This window comes from Lycorma delicatula, chromosome 6 (genome assembly GCF_047948215.1).
Source record: "Lycorma delicatula isolate Av1 chromosome 6, ASM4794821v1, whole genome shotgun sequence".
NCBI lineage: Eukaryota > Metazoa > Arthropoda > Insecta > Hemiptera > Fulgoridae > Lycorma > Lycorma delicatula.
In genome coordinates, this window is record NC_134460.1 from 20,123,569 (window position 1) to 20,146,824 (window position 23,256).

Below are 23,256 nucleotides of genomic sequence, written 5' to 3' on the forward strand. Positions count from 1 at the left end.
TTTTTGTTAATGTGGTAGTGCTGTCATGTTGGGTAGATGGCGCATGCGTAGTTTAATTGTTGTTATGTCTGTGAAGGTTTGATGCTGCTACGTTAGTTCCATTATCGCTGCCCTGCCGTTAACCATGGCTGCTCCGCTTTCTGTTTGCACCAAAGAAGAGCAACGTTCAGTGATCCGTTTTTTGTGGTCGGAAGGTGTATCAGAGACCGAAATTCATCGAAGACTTTCGGTACAGTGCGGGAACAGTGTGTTGCCGCAACTGAGTATCTACGAACGGATTGAAAAATTCAAAAATGGTTGCACAAGTGTTACGCACGACGAAGGAGCCGGACGACCGTTTACCGCACCAAATGAGGAAAACATTGAGCGTACACGTGACATGGTTTTCTTAGACAGACTAGTAACTATCGATGAAGTGGCACATTGTTTGAAAATTAGTCACGGTTATGCCTACGAAATCATTCACGACAGACTTGGGTTTCATAAAGTCTGTGCACGTTGCAGTGAGATACTTACTGCCAAGCTGAAGCCTGCAATTCGAAGCAAACGCCGAGGACTGCTGTCGAAAGATGTTGTGTTGTTGCGCGACAACTCACGTCCACATACTGCTGAAACGCTCCAGAAACTCAACTTTGAAGTACTGGCTCATCCTCCGTGTAGTCCTGATCTTGCTCCTTCTGATTACCATCTATTTGGTCCACTCAAAGAGGCGTTAATGGGCCGTCGATTTACCTCGAACGAAACAGTGAAAGAAGCGGTGCATTCCTAGCTCGGAGCTCAACCGAAAACCTTCTTTTATGAGGGTATCAGGAAGCTTGTGCAACGATGGACCAAGTGCGTTGAAATGCAAGGGGACTATGTTGAAAAATGATGTACATGTAAGTTTCCTGTTTGTATTGTAATAAAATTTATAACTACATTGCGGATAATAATTGACTTACCCTCATAATATACCGGTCTTTCTTATTGTGTTGATTTCATAGACTTTTCCAGTCGTTGGTTGACAAGAGTAAGTAAACTCCAATAACTGATATCAACTTTACTTAGTGGAGACGCATGTACCTGCTTTCTGCCACACTTACTGATACTATACATTTCCATTAATTTATTTTTACCAACCCTAGTTAAATTCTTCATTTTTGTAATATGATTTTATAATGTATAGAATTTCTGTTTAGATTTACTAACATTCAAGACGGAATATCTTTTAAATAAATAAACTAATATAACCATAACCTTTCTAAAAATCCTCAGTGATATATCACCTTTTAAGAGCTTTCATGTGTTGACAGATTGATTTATATCGCTGAAGTTGTGCGCTCTAAAGCCATTTACAGAGAAATTAAGAAGAAATCTTTTTCCCAATAAATAAATCTATACTATTATATAAGTAGGAATAGGGTTTTTTTTTTGGTTTGGGATAAACAAAAAAAAACTAGTCAATCAATCACAACCAAATACTTATTGATTTTTCATGTCATAGCAGAGAAGATTTAAATATATTTCATCTCGATAAAGGTGGAAAAAGAATATGTAGTAGTGAAGATTTGTCTGTTGAAGCACAAACTTTAATGAAATGTAAACTGAGTGTTTATCACTGTGGGAGCTGGGTTTGAATTGAGTGATTCGAATCAATCGAATGAATAATATTAAAAAATAATAGAACTAAATTTACGTTAAATAAAATATTAAATAAATTAAAAATATTTCTGTTTAAAAAAAATGGGCTTCCAGTGAGGACTGCTTGTGAGGCTAAATTGGTGAGGCATGAGAGCACCTCGTGGGAGACTACTGATAGTCACCATCAACTGGTAACAAACGGGATGCCCCTGGGGCGCAGTTTTGGGAAGTGAAATGGGGTGCTCTTATAATATCTGCAAAAACTTGTCCGATTTTCAAAATTCAAACGGGGTATTTGTTATCAGGTTGAAGACTAACTTTTGTACTCATCATGTACACTCTCGATCTAACGGATCACGGTTATTCGGAAATATGTATATATAAAGTTTGTCTGTTTGTTATCGCATCACGCGAGAATTAACTGATCTCAAATTTGCAGATTACATTGGTGTTATCTCAGGAAAGATTTTAAGGCTTACACCGAGACCATAGTTCCTTTGAAGGTTAAGATATTAAACATATTCATTATTTCTTCGCCCCCAAGGAGGATGAAGTTGTAAATTAAAGATAATTATTAAGGAAAAAATAAATTAATTCTTTTACTTCATTATTATATTTCTGCCACTATGGCAAAGAAATAAGTTAAGAATTTTTCCTCGTCAAAGGTGTGTGTACTTTAGTTACCATAATTACCATTATTCTGTGTAAAAAGAGCCAGCTATTTTTACACGGACTTGAATACTAGATCGTGGATACCGGTGTTCTTTGGTGGTTGGGTTTCAATTAACCACACATCTCAGGAATGGTCGAACCGAGAATGTACAAGACTACACTTCATTTACACTCATATATATCATCCTCATTCATCCTCTGAAGTATTATCTAAACGGTAGTTACCGGAGGCTAAACAGGAAAAAGAAAGAAAGTTACTATTATTCTATCTTTTTACTTAGTTTCTTTTTCAGGTTTCTATGAAGCTTGAATACTATAATTACTATTTATCTGTATTATTCTCACAACGATGAGGATAACGTACAGTACGGTGGTCCAGGAAGTGGAATCCTCTGGGTAGATGGGTATGGCGACCGAAGCAAGCTCTGCGGGTTTCAGGGCGCCGGTTCCCCTCGAAAATTGAAATGGCGAGCCAAGCGAACTCTGCGGCCATTGAGTAGGCTTCTTGGCCTCGGAAGGCTCCGAGGAGCTTCTGAATTTGTTACGGGATTCATCAGGGCTGACCTGAGCCCCTGAGGTTCTGGCTAGACTGGCCGGCTGATATATATATAAAATTTAATATATATATATATATATATATATATATATATATATATATATATATATATATATATAAAATTTAATATATATATATATATATATACATTATAAATAAACGTTAATAAATATATATATTTAAAAATTTTTTAATATTTTCCGTACATTAATTTTTTTAATATATACATATGTTTTTAATTTCAGGTACCTCCAATGGACTGCCGAATACCAACATTGAGCTGGAACATTAATAATAATATAAGTGAAAGTGATATAATGAGTGGTGATGTAGATGTCAGTGTAATAATTAATGAAACCAGAGAACAGTATTTAAGAAAATGTTTCGGTCCTCAACATTTACCTTTATCGTTAGTGGTTCCGTTGACTATTGTATATACAATCATATTTGTTTCGGGAGTGTTCGGTAATTTAGCTGTTTGTTTGGTAATCGCAAGAAATCCAGCTTTACACACCGCTACTAATTATTACCTATTCAGCTTAGCCGTTTCTGATCTCACCTTTCTTTTACTTGGTCAGTATTTCTTTTCATTATTTATTTATCTGTTTATTATGATAAATTTATTATTATTAAGATTAGTTTATTTAATCTGTTAATTTATCAAGAACAATTTAATGAGTATAAAGTAACGTTAACGTTTTAGAATTCAACAAGTAATTCGAATTGTAATTAATTAACATCTTTTCTTTTGTAATCTAAAAATTAGGACACTATTGGACGAAGATTAGCTCAATATATTTTTAGGTTTGGTCACTTTATTTTTTGCTATTCAGGGTTATATATGTCAGGAACGTAGGTGTACTGCGGTTACTAGTAAAATTAACGCTTGTACGTGTCTTCGGAGATATTTCTACATTTAATAATAAATTAAAAATTTTAATTATTAAATTTTTTAACTTACTTTCGAATTTAATGGTTTTATGCAATTTTATTTTGCTAAATTTAACTTTTTGAAATTAACTTTGTTTTTATTTAAGTTTTGTTTTTCCTTTGATTATACAATTTCTTTTTGTTTTATTCTGTTGCTTTTATTTATTTTTTTTTTAAATTCAAATTTTTGTTTCGCTTAATTATTTTTATTTTTCTTTAGTTTTGACTAATTTGCAAATTAATTGTTATTTAAGTTTTAAATCTATATACTACTTTGAAATTCTTCGTGATTTTTACTTTGATTTCTGTTTGGAACTTGTTTCCAGTTTTTTTATTTTTCATTTATGTCTCATGGAACTTGACATGAATCAGACTTTAACCAACTGGTTGTCAATTGGTTTGTTTTTTTGTTTTTTTTTTAAAAAGGAGAAAAGACCGAGTCCCGGTGGATGGGGAGTGGTCCCGGGAACGGCATAGCCGGGCCCGGTTTCCCCCCGCCTCTGAAGTTAAAGGCAGGTAAATTAAAATAAGAAGATCCAGAACCGGCGGGCCGACCTGCCATGCCGGATCTATTGGCTGCAGGCGGGAAGGCCCGTTAGAGTCACAAGGATACTCCCCTGGACTGAGTCATGCTTGACTGCAGATCCTGCCCAGGGGTATAGGGAGAACAAAAAGGTTTTTAAAGTCTGGTATTATAAACCCGGTATTATGTATAGATGTATAGATGAAATATATAGATTATGACCAAATAAATTTCTAGTTGGAGCTCATAAAGGAATTAAGAAATTTGTAGTTAGATGAGACTTCTTATTGGAATTCTAATTTATTTCTATTATTTTTAAGTTCAAGCGATCGTTAGTAATTTTCCTTAGGGACCAGGACACTAATTCAAACTTCCTAGAATGTTTTTCAACTTACATAATCGATTAAAAAACACTCTTTTTCAATATTCTAATAACATTTGCTGTTACGTGTAAAGCTAGGTGTAAACTTAAGTTTAATAACGTAAGAAAAAGAAAACATGTACTCATAGAATAGCAATATTGACATTGCTTTCAAGAAATTCACTCGTGTTTTAGGTTGAGAGCTAGAAAGCGAAACACCTATACATAAAATATTGAGGTCTGAATTCTATTCTAAGTTATGTGTAGCGATTGTATTATATCTAATATATGTACTTACGTATTAACGCCACCGCAGCTACAGCTTTATTTAAAAACAAAGTAGTCAATCGGATTTCGGTGGAAAATGGGCCGATATAGAGTTTAACATAGATTCAAAACAGTCTCTTTATTAATTTTAATAAATGGTTATTTATATTTATTTATTTTATAAATATAATTTAACCAAACAACCTACGCTCGCTTCGCTCGCTAACCTTGACTAATTAACAGCAGTGTTTTGATTATTTAAATAATAAATAATTGCAATAATTACTGAATTTATTAAATAAATACTCAAAAAATTACGGTGTTAATTAGTCAAGGTTAGCGAGCGTTGGTTAAGTTTGGTTAAATTATATTTATAAAATAAATAAACATAAATAACCATTTATTAAAATTAATAAAGAGAGTGTTCATTTACAACCGAAATCCGATTGACTACTTTGTTTTTAAATAAAGCTGTAGCTGCGGTGGCGTTAATACGTAAGTACTCTAACATATAACGTACCCTTATATTTAACAGACGTTAAAATACGTATCAGTTTTAATTGAAATATTTACTTTACAACGATTGTGTTATTATTAATTAAAATTATGAAACTACAGTAGTAATATTTATTGTTAAAATAAGTCGTTCAGTGTAAATAATCAACATCTTATCGTTCAAATAAAAAAATAATGAAAAGAGAAAATTTTTTAAATGTAAAAAAATCTTTTAACGTTTAAATGCCTGCTTTACTGAAAAATAAATTTTTTCTAAAATTATTTAAACAAAAAATTGAATTCTTAAATTTATTGTTAACTTTATTTTTTTTTAATATAATGTGTCAATAAAGTTTGAAACGTCAAAATACAATACCAAGAAAACAGACAAAAATATGAAGGGGTATTTTTTTATGTATAATTTACCGTAATTCCTATCTTTTCTTCTAACAAACCGAAGTAATCAAGCAGAAGGCTTAATTTCATTTTGTCCACCAAGGGGTTCGTAAGATATAATTATTAAAAGATAAAAGTTTCTTTCATGACAAAAACTTTACGTATGCTTAAAGATAAATAAAATTTGTTTTTAATACAAACATTTGTTTATAATATCAAAAGTAGATTTTTCCTGATGTAAGAAAAAATAATATAATTGTAAACCGTAAAAGATTCTTCAGGTGGTAATCGATAATTACCTTCCGTAAAATATAAAAATAATCATTTAAGATAGAAATTATTTTTAATTATTTTTTAATCGTAAATGAGTAAAAATGATGGGATAATTAGAGATAGCAAGCTAGAACTATTGTTAACTGTCTATATTAATAACAGAGCGCTTGATTTCAACAAACATCGATTAAAGATTTTTTATTTTTAAATGTAAAAATGAAAAGTTGAACAATAAACAATTTATTTATACTTGCAGACCGTTATTGAATTTGCATTATATTTTTTATACATTTATCTGTTTTACATATTTAAATTTCTAAATAAAGCGAGGAGATATAAAATAATACTTAAAAAATATAAAAATTATCATTGATAAAATTTATTCAAGATTCTGAAACAATTTTAAAATATTTTAATGATTAAAATCAATTTATGTCAATATAAACGTATATCTTTTACATTATATATAATACAAACTAGTACGGAATTCAGTAAAACCTAATCAATGAGAAAAATAATAATTGCGATTATTTTATATTTTATATATATAAAAAAAATATATATATATATTATTAATTAAAATAACTACGAAGTGAAAAATAAATGAATACGTAATTCAATTAATTATGCCGTAATATATTTATTGCAATTAACAGAGCAGAACTATCATACGATGAGAAATGGTGTTAGTTAAATGAAATAATAATCGTTCGTAATACTATTATTATTTCCAACTAAAGAAAATTAATTCATAAACCTTAAAGCAAACAATACATATTTTAATATATTATACGTGCTTATTCATTAGCAGTTGCTTACACAGACTACATCACTTCTATTTAACAGTATAATCTCCTAAACAAACGCTTTTGAGATAACACTTGAGGAAGGAAATTTCTTCTTTTTCCTGGATTATACGATTTTAATGGGAAAAGTAAATGCATGAAGTTAAATATTAAATATAACTATAAAGTAATTTCTGTTCATAAGATATTAATGAAAATTATTTGAGCTTTTTTTTTAATTTTTAAACGGTATTTCTTAAAAAAATTACAAGTAAATTAAAAAAAGTAAAATAAACAATTAAAAAAAAGAAAAAAGAATTCATGTAAGATTATTTTAAGTTAAAAATTTACAATTAAAATATTTTCTTTAAGTCGATGAATCTTTTAATAATAGCAATTAAAAATAAACTGGATTTTATGCATTCCGTTCAATGTATAGGTAAATATGTGCTCAATTAATCTTCATTAATCTCTTCTTAATTGAGACTATACATATTTTTAATGTTTTATGGAATTACCGTAACATTATTTCATATTTATATTTAAAATAATTAATATGGAGTTTAATTAATTATACCATTCATGACGTGATCTATTTATTTTGCTTAGCATTTCTCCCGTCACCACACATTCGGTCGCCCTAGAGCATAAGAGTGAATGTCTGTGCCACAAACGGCAACTGAGCCTCGAAACAGTATAGCGACCAGTATCTTAAATAGATCCTAGAGCTTACCCAACAGCGTAAGCGGACTAAGCGCGGTGCCATACACCACGGGCTTACGTGTCCCAACCAATTACTTGTCATATATTTACTAAAATGGGTAGGCGCACCCCGACAACTACTAAATATATATATGACGTCCATAAATTAAAATTTACTTCATCTAGACAGCAATTCGTTGCCACGCCTAGGTCGCTGAATGCCAGCAAGTACCTGTCCACCATATTAAAGCGCTTGGAGCCTTAATTGGCTGGTGGTAAGCCATGTATCTCTAAGTTAGCTTCCCACAGCAGTGCGGTAGGAGTCTTTCCCTTAAGTAAACTACTGATGTTGGTTGAACAAAACAACCGCATCATGGAACTCCCACGGTCCGACAATGCGGCTCTCGTCACATTGACTAGCCGCTTGTGAGTGGCCAATTTTCCCCTTGACCTCTAAGTTCCAGGGTGGCCCGGTCTCTGGCTCCCCCAAGAGCAGGGCAGTCAAACATTAGATGTTCATTTGACTGGACCTCCCCGCCTACGCACAGCTCATCAGCTGCCAGGCGGAACCAAAACAGATATTGGTTCAAATTAACATGGTTGGTGAGCCCCTGGGCAACCGTTGCCCTTAAAAACGAACTCGAGGCATACCATCCCCCCAGATCTCGTATAAGCTTGTACAGGGATCTTCCCTTGGTCGTGGTGTTCCATTCTAGCTGCCATTCTTCCATCTGCAGCCTCTTTTGCAGGCGGGAGATGGGCAACTGAACGAAATTTAGATCCGGTGCATTGTGATCACCGTTCCGTTCCGGTACTGGCTGGGCCCGAAACCGCATCCCAGATACCTCAATCATGACGTGACTTATATCAAGTATTATTATGTACCGATCAAAATAAAAAAAAATATTTATAGCTGGTAGATATTATTAATGAGTAGTTTAATTGAATAAAGAATATTGATTAACGATCAGTTAACTATATGTCTGTAAAAAGTCAACCCCAAAAGTGTGATAGTTTCTTACCAGGCATTATTACTTAAGTTATATTTCTTATTTCCCTTGTTGAAGTTTGCAGATCTTGACTATTGTGGGAGAATCTTATCAAAAAACCCAATTTTAGTATTGAAAAATTCCGAAATTCTAATTATTTTGGTCACGATCCAGGTAATTGTTTTGTAACAGGCAGGTAGATTCGAAACTTATGAGACCGTTATTTCAGAATTTTATGCAAAGTTTTGGTAAATTTTTTTTTCACATAATTTATTAGCCCTTCGGGAGCTAAAATTGTTTCTGCTGATGTTTAGTTCTATTCAACCCCCACCCCCCCCAAAAAAAGAGTAAGGTTTTCCTTTTTTGCCGTTTCTTGACATATTGTCATATTGTCGTGCTAATAAGATGATTCCATTACATTAGTTTATCACTTTGATTATGTATTTGGGTAATTCTAATTCAGGGATGCTAGGCAATAAGGTTATATTTATTAAATAATTAATTTTTTTTCGGCGGGTATCCATCCTTATCCTTGCTATTTTCAACTTGGATTAATCGAATTTTAGGAAATCTTGTACGATTATTTCTGAATATACGTCACTGATTTTTCAATGCAATTGGTGGACTAGGTGAGGAAGTAAAGTCACCATAGATACTTAATTTCAGAATTTTATTCAAGGGCAGCGCAACGTTTTTATATAATTCATTACTTGCATATCTTTATTTTTCTGTTTAGCCTCCGGGAATTACCGTTCAGGTATTACTTCAGAGGATGAATGAGGATGATATGTATGAGGGTAAATGAATTGTAGTCATGTACAGTCTCTGTTCGACCATTCCTGAGATGTGTGGTTAATTGAAACCCAACCACCAAAGGACACCAAAGGCAATCGTGTATCGTAGACTGCAACGATGATATAGAAACGGTGGCTATGTGTGTGTATTAATATTACTGTACCATAGCTAGCTAAATAGATTGCTATACCGCACACAGCTCGTCCCTCCCCACCGCCGCATGATCGCGTACTGGATACTTGTCCGGATCTGGGAACCAGATCCCGCCTCACACCTTACAGACGAACAGCATGTCTGAATGTATCGGAGGTTCCGGAGCACGATACTAAATTCCACGATACTAAAATATTTCACTTAATTTTTTCTCCTAAATAGTAGTTTATTTAATCCTCTTATAATTTTTCGTCCGTTGTACCCTAAGGACCAATTCTTGCTTCTCTTCCTAGAGAAAATTTTCTTCGAATTTTCTCTTTTCATTATTCTTCCCACATATTATATCCTAATGAAGTAGCAATTGCTTTAAGTATTACATTTACTATTCGAATTGTTTTATACCGCGATTCTTTACCGAATATGATTCCGTGTGATTTAGAGATTTTGGCCCGTTGTCCATTAAAAGTAGAAAACTGAGTTGTGAAATCATTGTTTTAAATATATTGTTATTCGTTTCGGTAAGAAATAGTGGATTGATTTCAGCCAGATAATAAGTTTCCAGCTGAGATCGCAAACCGAAAAAGTGTTTAAAACACAGCCGACCAATTTTCCCTCTCCATCAATCCTTCGTGTCATTGACCTCGTATTTTCATGCACTGTTTTGAAAACACATAATATAAATACACATATTCAGAAATTCATATTTGTGATTTCTGTGTCAAAGAACTTTGCACTTTGTGTCAAAATGTTTTTCCCTATGTCATTGATTTTTAGCTGTCAGACCGTAACGTACTGATTTAAGTCGTTTAAAGCAAATTAATTTTCTGCACTAGCTTATTAGATAAATTTTATAAAGTTTATAGGTATCATAATGAAAAATTTGAACTTTTAATTTATAACGATAAGTTAATTTAAATAATATTGCATCAATCTGCATTAAAAATTATACTATACTTTCTCAAACATACTACGAACTTCTCTACTATCCGATTAGACTATTAAAATTATTGTTCCTTTTTACTATCTTTTGCTCTATTAAACAATGAATTTCCCCAAAGTTTTATTTGGTAAGCCGAAAAAGGTTTTTGAATGCCTTCTTACGGAACTCATAAAATTCATATTTCATAATTAGTTCTCGAATTATATAACTCTGTATCTAAAATTGCCACACTCCTTACTTATTAATTTTCATTATTAAAATATTTTGTAAAAATATCTGATGTAGACTTCTTTGTACGCCTATTAAATTACATATGTTTTACTAATATGTATTACATTTTTTTTAATAATTTTTTTTTTAAAAATTATTATTATTATTATTTATTTATTTATTAATTAAATATTAATAAATCGATATATTTAAATTTAAAAAATATATAATATATTATTGAAGTCAGATTCGAACCGAAGTTCCTTCCCCTTGTAACATCAAAATATTTCATTAATTAAAATTTCATTTGGCTATAAATCTAGAATCGATGAAAATAAATACCACTTATGATAGATAGATATATCGTTGAAAAGCTCACAATGAGGGCTTACTACTGCAGTTAAGAAAATATCCAAAATCCAAATTTTTTGTATTTTGGGCTTTTTTTTGGACTCTTTTGGTCGAGTCGATTGCAATCAAAAGGAGGGGAGGTGCCTAACTAGATGTTACAATAGTCCTAAATCCAAAATTTCTACATTCTACGACCAATCATTTTTAAGCTATGCGAGATACAGATGTCATGCCGAATTTAGCAAAATAGATTCAGGGATGGTCAAAATGGATATTTCCGTTGAAATCTGAAAACCGAAATTTTTCGTGGTTAAAATACTTCCTTGTACTCGTATAATGAAGTAAGAAATAAATTACTCAAAAATAAAAAGATTTATTTCTTTTTCAAAGTTTGAACATTGTATAACTGTAATAATCTTTCCGTCATACATCTAATACAATATATATTAAAAGAAGGTTTTTAAAGTCTTTGTATTGTAGAAGAGAAAGTATATTAAATGTATTTCATAAATGGATTTGTTTTGAAAAAAGACAAGCTATTAAATTACATATATTTTTTATATATTTAAATTTTTCATTACATTTTTTTTGTTATTATTGAATTATTTATTGTAAAACTTTTTATTACTGTAGTGCCGTTTCCGTGTTAAAAACCTTGCTCGTTCATCAAAACCTGGTTCACCAAAAGGATTTCATATTTCGTTTCTCTTGCGCCAATGAACTACTAAAACTAAAATATGTTATAAAACATGCAATATTTGATATATTTAGTTTTACTTCGGCGATCAGAGTTACTTATAACATCAAAATAGTAAAAATACCTTTTGCCATCTAACTGAATTTATGCACTTCAAGCAGATCTCCGTGGCGGAGTGGTAGCGTCTCGGTCTTTCATTTGGGCGTCCCGGATTTGAATCCCGGGCATGGCATTTTTCATACGTGAGAAAAATTGAATTTCTACTATATTCCCACATACACGCTTATATCTGCAAGCTTCTATGGTGAAATAATTCATCAAGCAAAAAAAAAAAAAAAACAATTTTACTACTCTCAGTAAATCGACGATCTAACACAATACACTATACTTTTTTAAAGTTAACTTAACATTTTTCTTTGTCCCTTCGTGTATAATTTGAAGATTTTCCGATTAAGAGCCAGATAACCGTGTTACTATTTCTAACCTACTTGTTATTTTTTCACTCTCGTTCTCTGAAAATCCAATAAGATAAATAAACCGACGAAAGATTGGAGATTTGATGAGATAGAAAAATATTTTTATTTTTTATTTTTTCATTAGAAATATCAACCAAATAGAATCTTGTCGATATATAAATTCTTCTACATATTTTTACTAATATAAAATATTGCAATTTATATATAATCTCTTCACTAATTTAAAAGAATTGTTTTTCTTAATTTATTAAAACAAAATTACAAAAAAATTTGTTGGTAGTTCTTTTTTATGGGTATGATGCGACTTTTTTTCTCATAATTATGTCATTTAAAATATCATCCTAATAATATTATGAAAGATACTTTGGTTTGGTTATTCATATCATATAGAATTAATAACATAAAGAGTGAATTTTCAAAATTTTATTCCTTGTTCAGTTCTTTTTTATTTTTTAAATTTAATTTCGTGATTTAAGCGTCTCATAATAGTCTGTTAGCTGAATTTCAGTTGATGTAAAAGAAACAGGGACTTATTCTCCTCTATGATAAATTATTGCTGTTATATGAAATAGAAAAAAGACGGGCCTACGGCCCTCCGCGAAAATGTTACATGGTTAATATTTCACTACACATGATTTTTTTTAAAGGTTTTTGCCAGTTGTAACTAAATAACGTTCATGAATTTAGAGTACCAACAACAACAAAATTTTTTACAACGAAAGTTTCAAAATCCTGAACGGTTTTATAAATTGTAGATAAGTCGTTCCGATCAAAAATTATAAATCGTGTGTGAACGAATGAATCATTCGAGAAGAATAAATCGTTCGAACGAATGAATTGTTAGTGCTCTGCGCGGAGCCGCCTGGCGCACCACCAGTGGTCCGTCCTGCGCCTGTAGCAGCTAAAATAAAAATGTGAGCACATCCAACAAAGAAACCCATGCACCATACTTTTTTTATGGAGAGTGATATCTTAAATCTAATAAGTTAGTGCATTGTAAAACAACGTAATCTATTCGTAGCGTAAAATTAGATAATTTGGCGTATATTTTTTAGTTGAGTACAAGTTACTTAGGAATTGTATTTTTTTTTCCATATTTTATCTTGGTTATTTATTTAGTTTATTTAGCGTATTACACCAAAACACAACACCAATTACAGTCAAAAATTACAAACAAACATTTAAAAAATTAATATAAGCTACTGATTCTGGTGTCGCCATCAGGAAATCTTCAGGAGTCCCTTCATAAGCTGTCCTAGGGCAAACTTCTGTGATGTGTTTGATTTTCACCGCACTTGTCGGTGTTTTACCCCATTTATACAGGAAATAGGCGCACCCACCATGCTGAGTTCGTATTCTGTCTAGCGTTGATCATGTCTTACGTGGCAAGTCAAAACCCGGCGGCTTTTGAGTAATAACTGGGATTTGGTTATTATGCTTTTTGGTCGATTCTTGACGCCAGGCGTCAGTCAGGTTAAATCCTTCCTCTGTGGCAGCAATTGCTGTTTTTGATAGGTGGCTTTCTAGATCAAAGGCGACCAAGATTGGCATCCTCAATGTCCTCATGTATTGGTAGGTTTCGATTGTCCGTAATCTTCTTGTAGTCTCTTATAAGAGCATTCACATGGCGCAGGTTTGGGGGTGGTATGTGGCTCAATACTGGGAGCCATTTCACAGGAGTAGACCTGATAACCCCGGAAATCATTCTCATAATGTAATTAAGTTGAGCATCAATTATATGAACACAAGGGCTGTTAAGCCACACTGGCGCACAATATTCTGCAGCCGAAAAGACCAGGTTAAGAGCCGATGTGCGCAAAGTGGAAGCCGATGCTCCCCACGCTGTTCCACAGAGGTTATATATAATGTTGTTTCTCGCTTTCAATTTCTCTGCAGTTTTCATTAGGTGCTCCTTAAATAAAAGCGTTCTATCAAGTGTCACGCCTAGGTATTTTGGCGTCTTATTGTGAAAGAGCCATGTATTCTCGAATAGAATTTTAAGCTCCCTATTAGCGAAATTGTTACTCAGATGGAAGCATGACACCTCTGTTTTATTAGCATTTGGTATGAGGCGCCATTTTTGGAAGTACCTTCCCAGTTTCTCCAGGTCAGCCATCAGGACCTCCTCCGACTCTTCAAATGATCTACATTCTGTTGTCAGCACCCAGTCATCGGCGTAACCATGCTTTTTAGATCTTGTCTCTGGCATGTCTGCAACATAAAGGCTGAAAAGGAGTGGCGCAAGTACCGACCCTTGTGGGAGGCCGTTCTTGAGTTTTCTTTATGAGCTTATATCGGATCCCATGATAACTTGGAACATTCTGTCGTTCAACATGTTATTAAGGAGGCGAGCTGTTAGTTTGCATGAGATTACACAGAGCACCTTACAAATCATGCCTTCTCTTTATCTTGGTGTAACTATAAGAATAGAACATTTTTGTATTATCTACAAATCTAAAATTTGTTAATTGTTTTATCATTAAATTGTAGTGGAGTACAATACAGTTAAAGATTAATAATATTCTTATAATTGTTCATGAAAATACTGTTTAATTAATTATCATAATATTTTAACAGTTCTTATTAAAATACATATTTTTAGTATTAACTTTTTAAACAAACAATAATTCCATCTAATACTTGGTTAAAATTTATTATAAATTAATATCAGGTATTAATCAAATCCCCTGATAGGGGATTTGATCTATTAATGAAATTGCAATTTCCTGTAAAATATCAACTTTCTTCCATTAAATGGATTCAATGTGAATAATTTCTCGATATTTGTGACGGAATGGTAGCATTTCGACCTTTTATTCAGAGGTCCCCGGTTCGAATATCGGTCTGGCATGACATTTTTCATACGTTACAAAATGTCTACTTCATTTTCCCATGCGCAAGTTTCGAGCTCATGAAGTAAATGATTCACTAAGCAAAAGAAAAAAAATTCTCAAAAAAATTATATGTTAATTTTGGTTCAGTTTTTATTATTGCTGTCGCACTAAAAAATCTGAGATACATGAGGAACATGTCTTAATAATTACTCTTCCAGAGTAATTATGTTTATTATAAAGCCTGTTTATATAAAGAAGGTGTTGCTTATCGACTTGAATACCACCTACATTTTGTTGGCCTTGTCGTATCATAAGTTTATCTGTCTGTAGACAGATCCCTCATACTATTTCTGTTTCCGTTTCCTTCTATTTTAGCGAAGTTATTAAATTACTTTTTCGATCATCTAAAGTGTTTAATCTTCTTTACACCTTCTCCTTCCAGTAATAAATTTTTTAATCCTTTTCCTTTTATCAAAAATTTCCAGCCTTGTAGATTCCTTATTTAGAATTATTCGGTGAAGTTTCTGTTTCCTTTAATTTTCCTAATTACTCCTTCATATTTCACTACATGTGTCCTACTTCAGTTTCAAAATTTTATTGGTTTTTTTTTTTACTGTTTTTCTTATCTACCATATTTCATTTATAACGTACATACCATATTTCATATAAACGTATATTATAAAGAAAAATTTTACAAGATGGGTCTTAAATCGAACTCAATCGTACTATATAATAACTATTTCTGTCTGTTGAAAAAAATTTAAAAAGACAAAAAATAAAAATACTTGAAAAGGTGGCCGTGAAAAGTATCTATCAATTGATATTAATATTAAAACCATATTAAGAAATAAAGAAAAAATTATTGTTGTACATGTACTTGCTGAATACATTTATTCATTTTTCATTTTCTATATACATTTATTGTTTATTTTTTTATTTACTTAATATGTATGTTATACGTTGTAATCTGTTTTATTAGTGAACAATAAACAAACCACCGGCTTGATCTAATGGTGAACGCGTCTTCCCAAGTTAGCTGATTTGGAAGTCCAGAGTTCCGCAGTTCAAGTCCTAGTAAAGTCAGTTATTTTTACACGGATCTGAATACTAGATCGTGAATACCGGTGTTCTTTGGTGGTTGGGTTTCAATTAATCACACATCTCAGGAATGATCGAACCGAGACTGTACAAGATACATTTCATTTACACTCATACATATCATCCTAATTCATCCTCTGAAGTATTATCTGAAAGTTACCAGAGGCTAAACAGAATAAAGAAAGAGAGTGAACGATAAGCAACCCTCCACCATGGCTTAATGAAATGGTGATGATCTGCATGACTTGTAATTGAGTTGTAGTTTGTACAGACTCAGGCCGACCGTTTCTGAGAGGTGTAGTTAATTGAATCCCAACTACCAAAGAACACCGGTATCCACTGTTTAGCATTCAAATCCGTATAAAAGCAATCAACTCTTATTAGGATTTGAACCTAAGAACCTTAGACTTCAAAAATGAGCTAAAACAATTGATTTACGACGACGAGTTAATTACTAGACCAGCCCGATTGGCTATGTACATGAACATTTTTATATATTTCAAATACTTCTGTTTCATAAAAAAATTAATAAACAATTATTTATGTAACTTCAATATTTAGAATAATAATTTTCGATTTGTTACTGGAGGAAGAATTAAATTTTAAGCTTTATGCTAATTGAAAGTTTAACATCTTTGCCAACTATTTTATTTCTCACAATTCGGGCGAAATAAATAATCTTATTTTTTAACAAAAAATAATTTTTTTTTTTACTATGTTATCGGATAATATTTGTTTTTAATTTTTAATAATTTTAATTGCTTGCGTTATTGAACGCAGGTCCAGTACTACGTCTTGATTTTCAGATCTATATTTCCTGCTGGTCTTTTCATTGTGACGCATCTTTCATCCCTTAGATCATCAATCATATTTTTTCTTCTTCTATCCTTCTTTTTCTTTCCATCAGTTGCCTTCTATTACTTCCTTAAAAATATTTTTCTTCCCTCAAAACCTGTCGTAACAAGTTTTATTTCATTCACTTTAATGTATAAAGTACATGGTACATTCTTAAATTTTTCGTAATGCATCCCCGTTTTTAACTTTATCCTTTTCATCTTTTTCTTTTGTTACATTTCAGAAAGTATTTATAATCTGCGACATTAAATAAATAGATATTGAATTATATCAGATAAACCACTATGGAAAAGATTAACTTTTTTTGTATAGATTTTACTTCGTTATTTTTTCCATTTTTTTTTTAACATTTTCACTTTATTTGAAGAAATACTGTTGGAATTACGATAAATTATATACCAGTACTTCGTTAATCATCAGTTTTTCCGGTAATAAGTTATCAATATTTCATAACTTTGTTAACATATTGTTATATGTAACTTTTGTTTAAATGTATTTATCTATCATTTAAACTTATTTAAATTTTCTTTATAAATTTTTCCGATCGTAGATTTCAATATGGAGGCCATTAAAAAAACTACTTTCTACATGACTAATTAAGTCATTAAAATTGGTAGAAATTTCAGTCGCCAATTAGAAAATATTACTGAACTTCATATAACGTAAAACATATTACAGATCTTGTACGTTTCTCTGCATTTTTTTTTTTTTTTTTATATATATATTCCCACCTATTCCTCTGGAACGGATCTACAATCAAGTTTGACTCGCGCCAGAGGAGTGTCCTTTACTCTAGCTCACCTCCCCGCCCGCCGGCTGTATGTCCGGCACGGCAGGTCAGTTCACCGGTTAGCTCTTTTATTTCTTTTATAGATATTCATCATACACTGATTACTGAGAGTCCACCACTCTTGTTCTCTCAGCAACAGTCACCCCTATTCTTTAATCTCTCTCTTTTTTTTATATGATATCATACCAACCCAACCAATTAGTTTAAAACTTAAGCCACGGAGTCCTCAGGTTTCTTCACCTCTTTGCTCATCCACGTAAGCACGAACGAGCAAGAGCACCACCTTAAATTACCCGTCAACAACAAACAGTTACCTTATGACAGTTTTCTCTACATCTGATTTGTTGTAAAACACTGGGAAGTCACTGTATTATTTCTATTTATTAATACGCGAAGTTAATCATATTTATAACTACCTCCTAGAAATTAACTCTGCAGATCGACATCGTTGTCGTAAAATTTCTAATAATCCAAATGATTTTTGTTATTTTTTTCTTCCTGATTATATAGTTAATATTATACAGGCAATATACCGTATAATATATATCGTATAAGGGTACGAATTTTGCATGTCGCGGGGGTTTTACAGATCGTGACATTTCACGAACCTTTATAAATCAAAAATCACAAATTTAGCATTGAAAAATTCCCGTAGGATATATGTAAGGTGGGTTGGGATATATATTAATATTATATTGGATATAATATTATATGGGATATAATATATATTAGGATATATATTATGTGCGTTGGGTTTTTTTATTTCATATCTCCATATTGGCTGGACCGATTTTGTTGAAATTTCTCAAAGTAATTTCTATATGGGGCATTAACTGAAATTTAGTTACAGTCGATCAAGGAAACAGGGAAATATAGACCTTAATGGGACCCTATGTTAATGTTTTAGTCATATGGTAGGTAAATTTTTTCACATAATTTAATGTCCCTTGCCGCCAAATACTTTTTGAGTGTGTGTGATCTTATTCAACCCCTCATAATGGTGGGAGGAAAATAATATTTTTTTTATTTTTTGCAGTTCCTTGACTCTTGTATTAATTGAATGATTTTATTGTATTAGTATGTCACTTTGATTACGTAGTTGAGGAATTAAACAAAGTTATGGGGTATATATGCTTAAATTTCTCATTATTTTTGTCAGTTATAGTTTTGCTTGATATCTTGAGATTGGAACAACCGATTTTTACGAAATTTTGTGCGATAACTTCTGAAAAATAGATGTCAATTTCATTTTGTTTTCAGTTGGTCTAGGGGTGAGTTGCATATCTATAAATTTTATTGAAGTATTAAAATTATGTTTTTACATAATTTAGTATTTTTTAGAAGACATAAAAAAAAAACAGTCTCTCATCGGACTCTAAATAAAACGGTGAAAAAACATTTTTCTCTTACATTTTTCATGTACTGTTAAAATTTCCTTTTTTATGGGCTAAAATGGATCAGTTATTTAAAAAAAATATGTTAAATTAATCGAAGGTATGCTGAAGCGTTTCCACGAAGTTACTAAAGCCTATTAATTTCACTGTATTATAATCTTAACTAAAAAAAAATCTGTAAATTTTAAGAAAAAAAGCCGCCAAAGAGTTTGATTAAATCTTTTTTATGTTTTATATACATACATATATTTATATATATATATATATAATATTGTAATGGGTAGAGAAGTTTCCAAAAGAAGAAAGAAAGAGATAAATAAAGAAAGAAGAATCTAGAAGGAACGATGAAGGGGCTGTTTCTAGAAAAGGACTTATAAAAAAGCGTAATGAGCGTGGATAATAAAAATTATTTCGCTTGAACAATTAAAAGGACGGGTGGGATACTGGTTCTAAATACTGCCGGGGAAATGGTTAATGGTTAAATACTGCTGGGGATGAGCGGAGAGTAGTAGTTTTTAACTTTTGAGTTAGGTGCAGTCGCGATAAAAGCGATAACAGTAAGTGTGTGGTAATAACTAGTGAAGAGTGCGTTATGATATTCCATTTTTGACAGTGGTTGAAAAGGAGAAGTTGTTTCGTGAGTTATTTGTGAACAGGAATGAAAATGATTGTATTCTCTTCACTATAAAGAATATGGTAGTTCTTTTTTTTTTTGTAAACAGCTACGGTAAATAATACTTGCAGAAATTTAATTTTATGTATTTCTTTTGTTATTTTATTGTGAATTCAGTATTAGTTTTTATTAATCATATAAAGTTTTTTAGTAAATCTTACTGGCCACGACTAAGGGTAGTTTCTTTTATAGATGTATACAGGATTTGGGGGGAGGTACGCCTCTAGTTCGGTTTTAAGAGCAACGGGAACCCAAGTGCTCTACAAGCACATGAATTTAAACCAAGATTTGTTTCGGTTCCGCCTGGCAGCTGATGAGCTGTCGGGAGGTCCAGTCGAACGAACACATGATGTTTGACTGCCCAGTTGTTGTGGGGGCTAGAGCTCAGGCCACTCTGGAACTTAGACGTCTAGGGAAAATTGGCCACTCACAAGCGGCGAGTCAATGTAGCGAGAACCGCACTGTCGGACCGTGTGGGCGTTCCTTGATGCCGTTGCTTTGTTCAACCGACATCAGTAGTTTATCTAAGGGAAAAATTCCTACCTCGCTGCTAAGGGAAGCTACCCGAGAATTACGGCTGGCCACCAGCTAACTATAGCTCCAAGCGCTTTAAAATGGTGGACAGATGCTGGCATTCAGCGACCTAGGCGTAGCAGCGAATTGCTGTCTTGACGATTTAAATTTATTTATTGAATTCATATATATTTTTAGTAGTTGACGGGGTGCGGAAACCCATTTTAGTTATACAGGGTCATTCACGGGTCCCCGGATGTTTTTTAAATAATCATAAAAATTGAATATTTACTTTAAAAAAGTTTAATTGCTACTGAAACACTGGTTAAATCAAAGCATTTGTTACTTACTCATGAACGAAAAATATGTCCGGCAAGTGATGTCCATTTTGGGCAATACATTGTTGTAGCCTTTCACGGTAACCGGCCTCAATTCTTTGCAGCATGTCTACATCAATCTGGGTGACGTGATGATGAATTGCGATCTTTAGGTCCTCCAATGTACGCGGTTTATTGCCATACACACGTGATTTCAGAAACCCCCACAGAAAAAAATCACAACTACTCAAGTCAGGGAACCGAGTGGGCCAAGGAATGTCGCCGAATCTGGAAACGATCCGTCCCGGAAACAAGTTACGGAGAACAGCCATTGTTGCCCTCGCTGTGTGCGCTGTAGCTCCATCTTGCTGGAATAACACATTTTGAAAATCGATTCCCCAGCTTCGTAACTCAGGGATGAAAAACGCTCGCAATGTAACGATCAGCTGTTGCAGTTACGGCAGCGTCATTTTCTTCAAAAAAATATGATCCAATAACACCGATCTTTCCTATTGCACACCAGTCACCTTTGGGCTATGAAGTGGTCTCTCGTGAAGCTAATGTGGGTTTCTTTCTGCCCGATACCGGCAATTCTGTTTGTTGACGAAGCCATTCAGATGAAAATGGGCTTCATCACTCATTAACAATAACAAATTTTCATTTTCTTCAAAAATGGTAAGCATTTGTCGACAAAATTGTAATCGCTGCGTGAAATCTTGCTCGTTTAACTGCTGCACGACGGCTATCTTGTAAGGATGGTAATACAGGTCTGTATACAGAATTCGTCTTACCGTACTTGTGCTCATTTGAAGCGCTGCTGAATGCCTCTGAATAGAGGGGCGTGGGCTTCTGACAATGGCTTCCCTTACTGGTTCGATGTTCTCCGGAGTGCTAGCAGTTCGTCGGGGACCCGGCGGTTTTTTCTTTAATATTGAACCGCTTGTTCGAAGGTTGTTTACCTATCGCAATATTGTGTTACGAGGGACACTTGCATTACGATGGATATTAAACTGAAGGCGGAAATCACGCTGAACAGCGGTTACTTACGGATTCGTCATTTCGCACAAAACTGTCATACGCGTACAGGCGTACAGCGTCCACGGCTCCATCTCAACGACTAAAATTTAAATTCTATGAACAAAGGAAACGTCAGACACCAGCCACGTGCCCCTCCCACCACGAACGCCCGAGCTCAACCCACTTCAAAAACATCCGGTTCCCGTGAATGACTCTGTATATGACAAGCGAGCGCTTGGGACACGTAAACCGGTGGTGTATGGCGCCGCGTTTAGTCTGCTCATGCTGAGCTATTAGGATATTGGTCGCTAAACTGTTTCGAGGCTCAGTAGCCGTTTGTAGCACAGACATTCGGTCTTATGCTTTAGGGTGACGGAATGGGGTGGTGTCGGGAGAAATGCGAAGCAAACCAATCCTCACAAATCTTACTGTACTTTGGTATTTCAAATTTAATTTTTGTTAATTAAATTTTGTTTTTAATTTGAATTACTATTTTATAAATTATATATTTACTATTATTCTTTTATATTTTATATATTTGAGTGAATATATCTATAAGAAATACTTTCGTGTGCTATCTCTCAATATCGTTTTGAACCTCGAACACGCGGCATTACAGTGAAAAGTCAAGTTATTTAGTACTAATGTTAATTCGTTGAATATAGCATTGCTCATATTTTTATTATTTTAAAATCGTTGAAGTAGAATCATTTGGGAACTTTAGGAATTATTATATGATAAAAATTTCATTCTACATTAATCAAGGTAGGATTTTTTTTGACACAACTAATTTAGACCTCGCTGAACTAATTTAAATCAAGCTATTTAAAAAGTAAATTACTAAATGCAGTTATGAATACAGCTATTTCGAAGTCAACTGACGAAAAAATTGTTCAGTATAGAAATTACAATTTTAAAAGGTTCATTATGTTACTTATAACGAACGTGAGTACCTTTTTTACTTTTTTCTTTCTTCTTTATAATAGATAATTGTCTGGAGCTTTAAAATTTAAATTACGTTCAGTTTCATAGTTGGAAGAAGAACTCGCTGATGAATGCAGTAATTAAACTTTGAGCCATTCCTTTCATTAAGGCGGAGAGAAGAGATACAGGAAATTACATCTCAATTGTTTTAAATTTCGAGAAAAAATAATATATATTTGAGTGAAAAAAGGATAAATTAAAAGGTCAGTCCACTTTGAATTTTATTTATAGACGGATTCAAGTAGCGTAAAAGTATCCGATGCGGAAAGTATATTTCTGCATTTCAGAGGAAATATTATCCAGGGAATCATTGCTATTGACCTGTAGTAGTAAATATTAAAACGGTACCCGAAAACTTTCTTTTACGATCGTCTAGATTTGTGATCCAAACAACACAATTCCATTTTATATTACTTCACCTTAAGACCGTACATCGCAAGTTCGATATACTATTTAATTAAATAATTTAAATAAAAGAAATTGATTTCACAATGTAAAATTTGTATTTTGTTGATATTAAAGAAAAATATATTGTACTATAATAAAAACAATTAATTTGAGACAGTTGCTGAATTGCTCAGGAATTAGTA

General features: G+C 32.7%; 1 protein-coding gene across 1 annotated transcript in view; it reads left to right on the forward strand.

Moving 5' to 3' along the window:
- Positions 1-3,115: 3,115 nt before the first annotated feature.
- Positions 3,116-23,256, forward strand: part of LOC142326711 (neuropeptides capa receptor-like) — a 429,926-nt gene continuing 409,785 nt past the window's right edge. Inside the window, exon 1 of the mRNA XM_075369354.1 lies at positions 3,116-3,421. Coding sequence (XP_075225469.1) covers positions 3,166-3,421 — 256 coding nt within the window. The 5' untranslated portion in view covers positions 3,116-3,165. The remainder of the gene's footprint in view (positions 3,422-23,256) is intronic.